This window comes from Halichondria panicea, chromosome 16, assembly GCF_963675165.1.
Source record: "Halichondria panicea chromosome 16, odHalPani1.1, whole genome shotgun sequence".
Classification (NCBI taxonomy): domain Eukaryota; kingdom Metazoa; phylum Porifera; class Demospongiae; order Suberitida; family Halichondriidae; genus Halichondria; species Halichondria panicea.
In genome coordinates this window covers 3,020,902-3,035,926 of record NC_087392.1, presented here as the reverse complement: position 1 = coordinate 3,035,926, position 15,025 = coordinate 3,020,902, and the positions used below count along the sequence as shown (strand labels likewise).

The following is a 15,025-nucleotide window of genomic DNA, read 5'->3' as shown; positions in this document are numbered from 1 at the left end:
GAACTGTCTTATATGTTTGAGTTAAGATCTGAAATTTGTTGTGCAAGTACTTCATTACCTTGCACATCTTTTGAGCTCTGTTCTGGGAGGATATTTTCCATTGCTAGAGCTGATTGGGGACTAGAAAGTTGCTTGTTATACGGAATCACATTTGGTTGCTCTTGGAGGTGGTCGTTAATGGAGGTTCCACTTAGACTCGCTGGCAATGCACTCCCATCATCACTATATAATAGTGAGTCCAAGGTCTCTATGGGGTTTTGAGACCTGAAGGCCCGAGGCTGTAGCATCTCGAGCGTAGCGAGGGTGCTACTAAGGGCCTGAGGGTCTCAAAACTCCATAGTGACCGTTGACGAGGCCTATAACTGGTTTAGAATAGTGCTAAGCAAGCTAGGCTATATTAACACAAAGAAGACTCTGAAACCAAGAGTTTCTACAAGCCTCAAGCAACGTTAAAGCTTTGCTCTGGCTAGTCTACATAAAAAAACTCACATTGATGAAGGCACCGGCAGTTTCTGTTTCTTGAGAATCACGCATTGCAAATAAAAAGTTGCTATTGTCATAGTAGTTAGCTCTGCACTAGAGCACTAGCTATTGTAGCTGCAAAGCGGCACTGCAGAACGCAAAACTTTAATTTTTAATGATGCACTGTATCATCGTTACTATGACTTCAACATAAACTGTGTGATGTTGCCATGTTCCATACAAGTTAATCTTGACATCATCTTGCCTGTAGGCATAATCAGTATAATAGACCTACTTAGAAGACCTCAGGTCCATAAGTGAAATAATGGACCTCTCAGTGACCTATCAGATTGCAGTATTACTACAAGCATTTTCTAACCTCAAAATAGTGATGATGGGAGTGGCCAGCGAGTCTAGGTTCCACTGTAGTTTATACTACCGGAATTTAGTTATTAGTAAAACCAGTAGGTTTTACATAGGATTGGCAGTGGGTTTGCCCGTGTTTAGCAATATTTCAATTATTTTGACTCATGTTCAAACTGTTCTATCTCTGCAGGGAAAGGCCACATCAAGAAACTGGCTGAACAGATAGTTTATTTAGCCTTTTCTCTCTTTGTATCTCTCATTTCATAATCCATAAACATTTTAATGAATGAATATTTTCATTTTAAAAATTGCACTATTTCGACGTTTCACCGCTCTTTGTCTGACTGACTAAGTAAGTAAGTGAGTAAGTAAGTAAGTTTCTTGCCCAGCATTTACTCCAAGTACAGCCATCTCCAGGACATTCTGCACAGGGTTTCCAAACAACTACAACCTGGATTACAAAGCGCTTCTTCAGATTTGCGATTGCTTCCACGAGGCAGATGACCTCTCAGTCTCTATTTCTCTTACCTAGACAATTCCGCCATCTTTAATGACTCAGCAATTGCGTTGTGGCCAATAATAATAGATAGGCGTGGCTAATAAACCGTGCGCCTAAAATCAGTGCAGCAGTGCTTTTCCAGAGCCTGAGGTGTTCCTTTTCTTCACACTGTTCAGCTCTAGCTCCCTTTCTCTGACAGGCATGCTATATGCACTGGCTAGATATCATGCTCTTAAAATGGCTGTCATTTAATACTGATTCGCAAATTCAACATAATTATCAAGCAATAAAATTAATTATTACTCATTATACTATAATTATTAGTCCAGAGATATTCGAGAAGATATCTGATTAGTCCTGTCTTCTCTTCTTGTACTGCCTCTTGACGTTCCACTTTATGCATGTCATGATACGTAAACTGTACTGAAAAAGAAAGGGAATCCGACTAGAAAAACATTTGCAATGTGAAAAATTGCTAGGATTGGCCAGGGGAACCACAAAAAAGCGTGGGAACAAGAAATCAGACGAGAGCATAACTCCAATCCGTTACAACGTCATGAACATGTACAATACATAGTATATTAAATAATAGACTGTGTTCCAGATCCACCTATCAGCTTCCATCCACCACATCATTCCATGCAGTCACCAGTACGGTCCGTGCATGTTACTACGCATGGATGGACTGTGTGTACCTGTGCTCAACACTGCATGTATTAGGAACATCAATTCATCACAAATCATCATGATTATGTGCCCCACATTCTAAAATGGATGTATAATAAATATATATAGGGATTGGTCATCACTCTACCAGTAAAAATTGCGTGGCATATTGGCTGGGAAAACATGGGAAAACTACCAGTATACATGTGATTGACGTTGTAACGGATTGGAGTTATGCTCTCGTCTGATTTCTTGTTCCCACGCTTTTTTGTGGTTCCCCTGGCCAATCCTAGCAATTTTTCACATTGCAAATGTTTTTCTAGTCGGATTGTCTCAATGGGTCGACTGAGTTTTGTGAAGCTGTTGTTTATTCGTATTGGTCGAGAGGACCTAAATCAAAAGCAAGAGGAGTATCCTATGGCAATATCTTGGACATAATAGCAACCAATGTTCCCCAGAGAATAGTCAATTTAGAAGTGAATACTTCTCAACGTAGGCTACATTCAGATCACTTTTTCATAACATTTGTTTTTCTTTCTAAGAGGAATAACCAACTTCATCAAAAAAATAATTGTGATTACGTGTTAAACTACTCCAAAGTAGACAAAGAAGGCTTATTAGGCTTTATGGAGGATGTCTATTACCAACTTGAGGATGTATCAGTTCTACAACCATGTTACTCCTGGAATCTCACTAAAGACATTATTACCAATGCTTGCCTTCAATTTGTTCCCAAGTTAAGGATCCCTACTGTCACATCTCCTAGATGGTTTACCTCTGAGATCAGACACAACCTAAATAAAGTCAAGTCTTTAAGGAAACGTATTGGATCTTCAAGCACACCCTATCTAATCAACAAGCTTGTGGAAATGGAAAATAATTTAACCTCTCAAATGATGGGAGGCCAAGAGCACATTCATAACAGGTCTAACTAAAACCTTCAATAAGCAACCGAAAAAGCTATACAGCTATATTAGCAGCTTAAGCGACAATAGACCAAATATGCAATACATCATGTATAAGGGCTGTCCACTCTCTGACATGTCCTCCATAGTCTCTGCTTTCAACGATTTCTTTAACTCTACCTTCACAACAAGCGATTTTGAGTTACCACCTATTTGGTCCTTATCACCACCTTCAGTACAATTAAGTAATATTGAATTTACTGCAGAAGATGTTCGTCAAGCTCTCATTGCCTTGAACCCAAATAAGGCTATGGGTTGTGATCAGATTCACCCATTAATCTTGAAGTTATGTGCCAGTCCATTGTCTACCCCTCTTTACAATATATTTCGTACCTCTCTAAATTCAGCTATTCTACCAGACGAATGGAAGGTACACAAAATTTGTCCCATTCCTAAGAGGAAAAATCCTTGTTCTGTTGAAAATTTCAGACCAATATCTTTGTTGTGTATTGTAGGAAAGGTGCTTGAGAGGCTGGTCTATGATAAAATTATAGATTTCATTAAAGGCAAAATCTCTAAATGCCAACATGGATTCTTGAAGAATAGATCTTGCTTATCTCAATTGTTGTGTTCCTATGCTTTTATCCAAGAAGAAATTGAAAATAGCTGTGCTGTTGATGCTGTTTATTTAGATTTTAAAAAAGCTTTTGACTCCGTTGGTCATAATGAGTTACTTTTCAAGCTTTGGAAATTAGGAATAACAGGCCCATTATGGCTTTGGTTCAAGGAATATTTGTCACAGAGAGTTCATTATGTAACAATGGAAAATAAAAGCTCAACTATGTTACCTGTAAAGTCTGGAGTACCACAAGGCAGTATCTTAGGTCCTATACTATTCCTAGTATACATCAACGACTTACCTGACTGTATCCAGAATTCTAAGTGTTTCTTGTTTGCTGATGATACGAAACTGTTGAAATCCTTTAGAGATACAAGGGACGAAATTCTTATGCAAGATGATTTGAATGCTTTGAGTTTATGGTGTGAAAAGTGGAATATCGGACTCAATGTGTCCAAATGCAAAACTATTAGACTATCGTTGAAGCAAACTGAAGAAACTAGTCATTACTCTGTTCAGGATAACACCATAGAACAAGTCAATTCTTATCGTGATTTAGGGATAACAGTTACGCAAGATCTCTCATGGTCTCAACAGCATAGTAAAATATGTGGAAAGGCTTACATGTCACTCAATCTTATTAGAAGGATCATTCCAACAAACTATTCAACTAATTTAAAGAAACAATTATATCTGTCTCTTGTCAGAACTCACTTAACATATTGCTCGCAGTTGTGGAGACCTAAATTAATAAAGGATATCAAGTCACTAGAAAAAGTGCAACGCAGAGCCACAAAATATATCCTTAATGATTATGTATCAGACTACAAAGCAAGACTCTGCAAATTAAAGTTATTGCCCCTCATGAGATGGTTTGAACTGCAAGATATCATGTTTATTGTGAAATGTATGCAGCAGCAGTCGGACGATATAAGAGAACTAGTATCTTTCACTTCATCCAAAACCAGGGCAGGCTGCTCAGGCCATTCCCTTCAAATTAAATTTGCTAGAAATAACTATTCAAGACACTTCTACTTCATTAGAATTGCAAAAGTATGGAATAAATTGCCGTCGAATTTAATAAATCTAGATTCATCTCTAGGAACAATCAAGAAAAAGACTTCGGACTTTTTAGCGTCAGATTTTCTAGAAAACTTTGACACAAATAACTTATGTTCATTTCATATGGTTTGCCCATGCTCTAAATGTCATATATAGGATCCTCTGTTAACTATACTTATCACTCTATAGATTATTATAATATACATCAGCTGCTCCAATGTTGGAGTAAGTCTGTCAGCTATTTCCTCTCACCCAATAATTTTCACTTAATTTCTTTTGTGCATAGCTGTAAAGTTCACATAATAATAATAATAATAATATCTACCTCTACGCAAAAGAGACGTTCATGGAGCAACTGAAAAAGGTAGCGCAAAAATCAATTGTCAAGCCCACCCAGTAACGATATTTGCCCTTCAGAGGTCCAGTGTGTGCATAGATACTATAAATTACATGGATATGAAACGCCTCCGTAAACAGAGGTTTGGGCTGGGATGTATGGAACGCCGTTTGCGACAAAATTCAGGCAGAATCTGATAGGCGTGTGCATCCAATATAAAATCGATTTTTGAAGATCGATTTTTAATAATCGATTTTTTACAGTTGATTTTCAATTTACGCGTAAACGATCTTTGACAATCGATCTGATAATCGATTTTTGATAATCGATTTTTGATAATTGATTATTGAAATTCGATTTTTGATAATCGATTTTTGATAATCGATTTTTGATAATCGATTTTTGATAATCGATTATTGAAATTCGATTTTTGATAATCGATTTTTGAAAATCGATTACAAAAATCGCAATACATTAAAATGGTTACAGTTAGGCCGCCCTTGAAACTCAGAACATGCACAAACTCCTTTTCGCGGCCTGGAATCAAAGCTTGGCTTGGTTAGCTATCTCACATGATAGACTATAACGCAAAAGCGAAACATTATTGTTTTTTGGAACCATTAAAAAGAAGGGCCATAAGTCACAGTAAAAATCATTAATTTTAGAACTTATTTAGTTCCTTCGTGCACCCATTTTTGTATGGTTTCTCGCCAGCACTGTTTTATTTGGCCATCTTGTGTGTGCTTAGAGAGCTGAGAAAGAGTTTAGTGATTCCAGATAGAATAGAAGTCATGAATAGTGGCTTCTTCAATGCTCTAAGGATAGTCTCACGTGATACAGCTTTAGACAGGGGCCCCCCCAGAGCAGTTCTAAAATCGATTATCAAAAATCGAATTTCAATAATCGATTATCAAAAATCGATTATCAAAAATCGAATTTCAATAATCGATTATCAAAAATCGATTATCAAAAATCGAATTTCAAAAATCGATTATCAGATCGATTGTCAAAGATCGTTCACGTGTGTAACTATGTGACTATGACACTACTTATTGTTACTGTTATTAATCCTATAATTGTAAGGCGTGAGCCTTAGGGCTGCCACGTCATGACTGTATCATGTGATGCCTTAGGGCAGTCTCGTGTTATCTATATTCTATTGAAGTGTTGAGTTCAGTGGGAGCTTCTCTGGGGTACTATAGTAAGCTTGTAGGCCTGGGGTCTAGCTAGCGAAGTTACATTTGGAGGTCCTGCCGAGACTGACTTTCTTTTAAGAGAGATTCTATACGTCGTGAAGACGGAGAGGAGCTGCCATGGCTGGACAGACCGAGGTCAAGGAGGAGCCATGTGCTGCTGATGGAGAGAGTGCGCATGCGTGGCTTAGGCCACGCGCACTACCCCTGAACTCTAAGAGACTCACGTTGCGATTGTTGAAGGCTATCGCAAAGGGTTTAGGACTGCCGGCTGACACCACACAGGAGGACCTGAGACAGATGATAGACGGAAAGCTGTCGGATAGGGGCAGAGAACCCATGAAGGTGCAAGCGTGGCTGTTTGCTACTGAGGAAGAGACTAATGTCCGGATGATCAAGTTGAGTGATGCTGAAGGATATTTCCTAGAGATACCGGCAGAGCCCAATGAACAAGAGCCCCAGGAAGTGAAAGAGAAAGAAGAACTTTCGTTGTCCGACTCAGAACGATGGGTGGAACAAGACTCTGATGTGACCACGATACAGGAGACCAACCCGGACTCTGGACTGAAGCAGGCCCTATATGAGGCGGAGCGGCGGACGAACTATCTAGAAGCTACCGTGAGGGACCTGGAGGCCGAGCTGCGACAGGAACAAGAAGCAAAGTTGGCTGTGCAGTCATCTCTCAAGGGTGAGCAGGCCACTAGTGCGGCCTTGAGAGAGGAGGTAAGAGGTCTTAATGATTGTGTGAAACATGAAAGGGAAAGAGTGAAAAATATGTGGAAATTAAATTGTGAACAATTGACCATGCTAGATGAAGAGTGTGGTAGATGTGTGAATGAATGTGATAGTAAAGATCGGGAAATTGAATTGTTGAGAACCCGGGTTCGCGAGTTTGAATGTATGCCGTTAACGCGAAGGCTGAATGCACTTACGAGCCGCACACTTGATGAACGGACGATTACAACTCCGGGGGCCCCCAATCCAGCATCGATCCCGACTGTACCAATTTCGAGACTTGATCTAGACACCAGTATCACACCAGTGCCTGATGGGAGAGTTAGATTCCCTGCCACGCCCACTATAAGGGCTCCAGACGAGTATCCGGTAATGGTCGATACAGAAATAAGTCGCACATTAACCCGTAATGTTGACGACAGACGTAGGTCTGGTAGGGCACCACCAGTAGACCCGTTCACCGGTGAGAACGAGGAAACTAGGTTCGAGGACTGGTTGCCGACTCTAGAGAGAGCAGCTACGTGGAACAGGTGGTCCAGTGAAGAGCAGCTCATGCAGCTAGCTGGACATCTGAGGGGAAAGGCCCTTCAAGAGTGGAACCTGATTAGCCCAGACGATAAGTCCAGCTACCAGTCAGCCACCAGTGAACTGTCAAGGAGAATGGACCCAGGTGGAAGAGTGATGGCTGCCCAGGATTTTAGACATGCAATCCAGAAGGAGACAGAAACAGTAGCAGACTACCTAAGGAGACTGGAGAGACAATTCCAGTTAGCCTATGGCCGAGATGACCTGAAGTCTGAGACGCGCGAGACAATGCTATACAGCCAGCTACAGGAAGGTCTGTTGTTAAATCTTGTTAGGAGCCCTTCTGTGTCTGGTTGTCAGCGGTACAAGGAGTTGTGTATTGCTGCCAAACAAGAGGAGAAACGACTTGCTGACATCAAACGCAGGCAGGTGTACGCCCTCAAAGGGAACACCTCAGACTCCAACCCCAAGAAGAGATTCCCAGACAAAGGGGCGAGCCCTAGTTTGAGCCATAGCCATAGCTATAGCCATAGTGACAAGTTCTCTGATGACCGTAGGCGCCCGATGAAACCAATGAAACCAAGGACCTTGACCTGCCATAATTGTGGCAGTCCTGATCATTTTGTTAGAGACTGCAAGGCACCGAGCAAGGAGAGTTCTAGCAAAAGCTACAGCAATGGCAATAGGCTGAAGGCTATCCAGACCAAGCCACTTGGGGACAGAAATGATCCTATGGCATATCTATATACGTCCAGTGATTCTGATAGTGACTCAGATGTGAAGTTGATACGTGTTCCTTATGAGGGGAGCCACCCTCGTCGTGCATTAGTTGAAGTGCAGGGTATCCCAGCGTATGGTGTAGTCGACACAGGAGCAGATATATCTATCATGGGCGCAGAACTATTTAAGACAGTGGCTGCAGCGACCCGAATGAAGAAGAGATCTCTTAAATCAGTAGACAAGGCAGCGTTCACGTATGATCACAAGCCCATTAAGCTTGATGGGAAGCTCGAGTTAGACATCGTTTTCGAAGACAAGGCTCTTGCTACTCCGGTCTACCTAAAGATGGACTCAAGTGATCAGTTGCTGTTGTCCGAAGGAGTTTGCTGTCAACTAGGCATAGTGTCCTACCACCCCTTCGTTGAGAACAAGAAGCGAGGCACAGCAAAGGAGAAACCACCGGTCCGTGTGCCCGTAGTTCGTGTGAAGCTAGTGGAATCGTTGAGTGTTCCACCCCTTCGTTGTGTCCCAGCTAGAGTAGAGCTAGAAGGCGAAGAAGGCCTCCAAGGACCGTTCGTAGTCGAGGATTTGGATTTGGACAGTCCACAGCCTATACAGTTGGCAGATTCCCTGTTTGATACGGTTGGTCTAAATGAAGTGTTCCGTGTTATGCTAGAGAACCATACGGGGTTTACCCAGCGTATTGAGAAGGACACTCAAGTTGGCTTGGCTAGCGAAGCTCACCAAGTCATGGAAGAAGAATCAGAGCCACAGAAGGAACCTCCCAAGAGTGACGATGATGTGGTGATCCGGATGATCACTAGTGACGAAGAGCGGAGGAAGTATCTTGCTAGTATCCTGGTCGACGAAGGACAAGGTCTGAGATGGCAAGACAAAGACAAACTGTATTCACTCCTCATGGCCAACCATTCTGTGTTCGCCCTAGACAAGGACGAGCGAGGCGAGACTGACTTGATCCAGATGGAGATCTTCACGAACGAGACCACGCCAAAGAGACAGCCAGTGAGACGCACTCCATTTGCGGTGAGAGGAGAAGTGGCCCGTCAGTTGAGAGAGATGCAAGAAAACGGGGTAATTTCTCCATCTGCTAGCCCATGGGCAAGCCCAGTGGTCCTAGTCCGGAAGAAAGATGGTACCTTACGCTTCTGCATTGATTACAGGCAACTTAACTCACTCACAAAAGCAGATACGTTTCCGTTGCCTCGCATAGATGACCTGTTAGACCAGCTGAACAAAGCTAAATATTTCAGTACTCTCGACCTTGCCTCAGGCTTCTGGCAAGTTCAAGTTCATCCAGACTCGAAGGAGAAGACTGCTTTCATTACTCACCAAGGCCTCTATCAATTCAATGTTATGCCTTTTGGCCTACGCAATGCTCCTGCAGTGTTCCAGCGACTAATGCAGCAGGTGCTAGCTGGTTTGAACCCTGAGGAGGGTGTTCCGTTTGCCTCTGTATACATCGATGATATATTGATCTTCTCCCAGAGCTTCAACGATCACCTACAGCACCTGGAAGCGGTTATCGATCGAGTGGCTTCAGCTGGCTTGAGACTCAAACCATCGAAGTGCAAATTCATCCGTCAAACAGTTGAGTATTTGGGGCACGTTCTCACACCAATGGGTATTTGTCCAAACCCGGAAAAGGTTAGAGCCGTACAGCAGTTCCCAAGACCCACTAGTGTGAAGGAAGTGAGGCAGTTTCTCGGACTTGCCTCGTACTACCGACGGTTCGTGAAAGGGTTTGCTGATATTGCACAACCTCTACATGCATTGACTAAGGCCAACTGCCGGTATGATTGGACAGCGGATTGTCAGACATCCTTTGATTCCCTCAAGTCGAGAATGCTCATGTCGCCGGTGTTGGCTTTCCCTGATTTCTCTCTCCCTTTCACCCTGGAAACTGACGCCAGTATTAAAGGACTTGGAGCTGTACTGTCTCAGAGGGGGCAGGAGGATGGAAAGGTTCACCCTGTGGCCTATGCAAGCAGAGCCCTATCCCCTCAAGAACAGAGATACTCAGTGACAGAGTTAGAGACACTCGCGGTGGTATGGGCAGTCAAGCACTACCATGCATACCTCTATGGACATGACGTTGTAGTTTACACAGACCATTCAGCTGTGAAAGCCGTTCTGAGTAATCCTCAGGCTAATGGGAAGCATGCAAGGTGGTGGAGCCAAGTCTACTGCAGTGGCATCAAGAATCTGGAGATAGTGTACCGAGCTGGGCGAGATAATGCCAATGCTGACGCTTTGTCCCGGGCCCCAGTTACCCAGCCGACATCTGAAGTCGAGTTAGTCACGGATGTCCAGATAGCGACTATTGACAGCCTGGAGTGTGAAGACCTTTTACAGATCGATCCTGACCCCAATCAAACGACCATCGATTGTGATTTGAGTAACGAGCAAGCTGAAGACTCTGAGTGTCAGACAATGTTTGATTTTCTGTTGCTAGGAAAACTACCTGAAGATGCTGCGTTAGCCAAGAAAGTGGCAGCCCAGGCCACTCTATTCGATGTAGTGGATGGAGTATTGTGCTTCCTAGGCCCCAAAGGTGACGGAAAAGCGAGACGAGTGGTCCCTAAGAGCTTGAGGAAAACACTGATTCAAGGCTACCATAGCAGTGCCATGTCTGGTCACTTTTCAGCACCCAAGCTGGTGAAGGCCATCGCACGACATTGGTGGTGGCAAGGAATGCACGGGGAGATTACTGAACGCTGTGGTTCTTGTCTCCAGTGTACTGCTGTTAATGCCTCGGGACGCATACATCAGCCCCTACTCACACCGATCCCGGTTCAACGAGCATTTCAGATTATGGGATTGGACATCATGGAGCTACCAAAGACAAAGAATGGCAACCGTTATGTAGCGGTGTTTCAAGATTTCTTGACAAAGTGGCCCTTTGTGTTTGCTATGCCTGACCAGAAGGCTATCAGACTTGTGAGATTGTTGGTTGAAGAGGTGATTCCTATCGCGGGCGTGCCTGAGAGCCTACTTTCTGACCGAGGTACCAATCTCCTCTCACACCTGATGACCGATGTGTGTGCGCTCCTAGGAGTTAAGAAGCTCAACACCACCTCCTACCACCCGGCCTGCGATGGATTGGTAGAGCGATTCAATCGAACGCTGAAGACTGCTCTGAGGAAACGAGCTGCGGAGTGTGGTGACCAGTGGGATAGGTACCTCTCCGGTGTTGTGTGGGCGTACAGGAATGTCCCCCACGAGTCCACAGGCGAGAAGCCCTCCTTCCTTCTGTACGGGGTGGATCTACGCTCGCCAACTGAGGCTGCACTGCTTCCTCCATCCCCACTCACGTTGACGGACGTCGATGACTATCGAGAGGAACTAGTCTACTCGCTTTCCTCTGCTCGTCGGTTGGCCGCCGAGTCCATCAAGACAGCTCAGCAAAAGTATAAGAAATACCACGATTTACATGCTACCCCATACCAGTACAAACTTGGAAATTGGGTGTTTATTCGCTTCCCTCAAGAGGAGTCTGGAAGGATGAGGAAATTGTCAAGGCCGTGGCATGGTCCCTATCGTGTTGTATCTGTGCAAGGGCCAGATGTGTGTGTGGTCAAAGTATATTTCCCTGAGGAAGGAGAAATTCGAGTGCACCAATCGCGGGTGAAACCAAGTCCAATGGGATTTCCAGCTGGTTCCTACTTGTATAAGCAGCGTAAGAGCCAAGGCAGTGTACCTGAGTGGGTGCAGCAGTTCCTCAACGATCCGAAACCTTCAACCGTTGTAACTGAGGATCGCCCACCACCTGACCTAGAGGGGCTGTTTGAAGAGACCACCGAGTCGAATGAAGTGCAATTCGGACACAACGAGGATACCGTTACTCCCGAGGTCGAGGGCGATGCCTCTAATCAAGCTGAGTCCGGGCAGCCGACCCGGACACGACACCATGGCCGATATCCGCTCAGGAAGAACGTCCAACCCCCAGAGCGATTATTTCGAGTATACCAACCAGGTGGTTTGGCCTCTTAAGGAGGGAGTGATGTAACTATGTGACTATGACACTACTTATTGTTACTGTTATTAATCCTATAATTGTAAGGCGTGAGCCTTAGGGCTGCCACGTCATGACTGTATCATGTGATGCCTTAGGGCAGTCTCGTGTTATCTATATTCTATTGAAGTGTTGAGTTCAGTGGGAGCTTCTCTGGGGTACTATAGTAAGCTTGTAGGCCTGGGGTCTAGCTAGCGAAGTTACACGTGTAAATCGAAAATCAACTGTAAAAAATCGATTTTATATTGGATGCACACGCCTATCACATTCTGCCTGAATTTTGTCGCAAACGGCGTTCCATAGGGATGTAGCCTCGACTCAAGTCCGCTTTACAGCTTCTAAAGCGGCCTTGAATCGAGGCTAGCTGGGATGATGATTGCCTCGGATGTAACGGTCTAGTATACAAATTTTTCCAAATAAAAATGGCTACTGAAAGTGTGTCTCTAGTTGTTTCAGCTCTGAGAGCGTCTCAGATGACTTTTGAAAATTTCTGACTGAGAATGATGATGATGGAGGCTTGACAATAACAAGAATAACTTTACATGTGCATTCTGGGATTTAATATAGCACAAATTATTATTATTTAATAACAAAAACTATGTGTCTAGATAGATTGGAAATGAATGAATCATGATAATGCTTGGCTATAATAGCTGATGTGGAGTAGAGGCTTTGACATAGACATATGGACGTCACATTCTCGTGTCATTCTTTCGCCAGTCAATGAATGGTTCCTTCTTCTCGCGAGGCATTGTCTGAGGTATACATAGTCTGGCTGCAAAACATAAGCAAACAGTCAAGTATGACATTGTAACTACTATAATAATTATACGAACGAAAAATAATTCTGTAGCTATAATTTCATAATCGAAAAATAATAAATAATCAATAACAATTCATTGAGAGCGTGAATTTTTAGTACATTTGAACTTGCTTTTTAGCCAAACTAAGACATGTGCATTAATAAAACTTAGTGGACCCGGTGAACATGCCCTTACTCTACGCAATAAAACTTAGTACAGACATTCAACAAATGTGGTTCAAGAAATCAACTGACACAAAGAAGGACACTTGAAAACACCTTCAACTGTTTGTAACCAGATAGTTAAAGCATACACAAGGTCAGAAGTAAGTGGACCCAGTACCTATACCTACTGGCTAACTACTACACAAAAAATAAACACAGTAATTCTTTTCAAACAGCAGATCAACTAACACAAAGTTATTAAAAGAGTGAATATAGCCATTTTTAGCTCCACAAATCAGCTACAACGCTCTAACTGGAACAATCATAACTAAAACTTACTTTACAGACCTAGTTAAAGCCAATCATAGTGGTATCACTTCAGTTTTCAATCGTAGACTCTTGTGACAACAGATTCTTTGCTTGCCAGTAGCTCTTCATTTTCTGGTAGCTGTGAGACAATCCTCCTCCCAGCAAAACTCCGGATACTATCTGGAATCACTGTAATCTAGAGGCGTTTCATATCCATGTAATTTATAGTATCTATGGTGTGTGTATCGTACGGTACGCGGTGGGCTTAAACTTAACCAATAGACGAGAAGCACAATCAAAAGGAAGATAGTTCAGCTAGCCAACAACAAAAAGTAGTAGTGTGTACGGTAAGCAGAAAAAAAGAAATATAAGTAATGCCACAACAGAAAGAAAAGCATGAGGATTTTCGAAGAAAGTGAGTTTAGCATCCAACAACCATCTCAAAGCGGGACTTCAAGCTAACACTACAGGTCCAAAAGCTTGAACACTAGTAAACTTATTTAACACTATACTGATCTAAAAGCTTGCAAATTAGTACGGATGAGTTTAGCTAAAAACCGAAGATACACAGGTATTTTACCATAGGTATCAAGCACGTCAATAAAGCAAGTTTCAATATCAAAATCTAGATTTTAATATCCAAGCAATGACAAGTCTTATGTCGTAAACGATGTTTTGCTGCTCCCCTTGGTTAAGGTTCGGGAAAAACATTCCCTGAAATATCCTAATTATGTTTGCATAAAAAATCAACCCATTTATAGTTCCGTGAACAACGGTGAGGTCTAGTAGCTTGATAAACAATTAATACAAACGCAACACCGACTACAATGAACAAAACAAAAAAGGAAATCCCATTGTTGTTGGAACAGTGTATACACCTAGAGCTGCCGATAGCCAGACTGAAACCAGGTGCACAGCCTCCACAGAGAACACCACTGTGATTGAAAGCAGACTGGTTATCAGTACTTTCAGTACTCTGTATGTCTACAAAAATATTATTGCAGTAATCTAACGGGCAAAACCTTTGTGCCAAAATTGTATATGTAGTGTTAGCCCTTCCTATCCAATTGGTTCCATTTCGCTTCATCAAACCAGAGCCATTTTTTACAATACAGTCCTTTACATATATTCGTTTAGTTGTTGATCAAAAATGCGTATAGAGAGAGAACTATTTGATTCTATAGGCCATACCCCAGGGACATTGACAAGCACAGGAGCAGCAAGAAGGAAAGAAGTAATCTCCTCTGAAGATTATTAATTTGAGCTCTGTACTCTTTCAAATATGTGTATAGAATTCCTGCAGTATGGCTGCCGCATTCCTGTCTATCGCAAGCAAAATAATAATTATTATGACATTCTTATTTACAGAATGAACAGAGTATTCAATGTCAACACATTCTGCATCAGTTACATGTATGTTTTTATGAAAATTCAAAAACGTAATTTCTTTTATTTGAGTCGTTTAAGTTTAAAGCAAACACAGTACCTGTTAATACCACACCAAAATCATCTCCGGGGTTCAAATTAAACCTTTCTCCAGAAGTGACAGACACCTCATGTAAAATTAATCATGCCTAGCACCTGTTAGCACACACAGGTGCTCCATTCTCACAGCACTGTATACTAT

The 15,025-nt window shown here is 42.6% G+C and overlaps 1 protein-coding gene and 1 long non-coding RNA gene across 2 annotated transcripts; one reads left to right on the top strand and one right to left on the bottom strand.

Annotated features, from left to right (window-relative positions):
* The first annotated feature begins 5,928 nt into the window (after window positions 1-5,928).
* Window positions 5,929-12,251, top strand: LOC135350418 (uncharacterized). Its single transcript, XM_064549198.1, has one exon. It carries the CDS (start codon window positions 6,230-6,232, stop codon window positions 12,098-12,100), a length of 5,871 nt encoding a protein of 1,956 aa, XP_064405268.1. The 5' UTR covers window positions 5,929-6,229; the 3' UTR covers window positions 12,101-12,251.
* A 265-nt stretch (window positions 12,252-12,516) lies between these two features.
* LOC135350427 (uncharacterized) lies at window positions 12,517-14,940 on the bottom strand. Its single transcript, XR_010399148.1, has 2 exons — window positions 13,429-14,940; window positions 12,517-12,897 (listed from the first exon to the last, which is right to left on the bottom strand). It is a non-coding gene; the product is annotated as an uncharacterized LOC135350427 (long non-coding RNA).
* Window positions 14,941-15,025: the final 85 nt, after the last annotated feature.

What these genes read in the sequence shown, in the direction of transcription:
- LOC135350418 (XM_064549198.1), top strand. Translation starts at nt 6,230, where the DNA reads ATGGCTGGACAGACCGAGGTCAAGGAGGAGCCATGTGCTGCTGATGGA.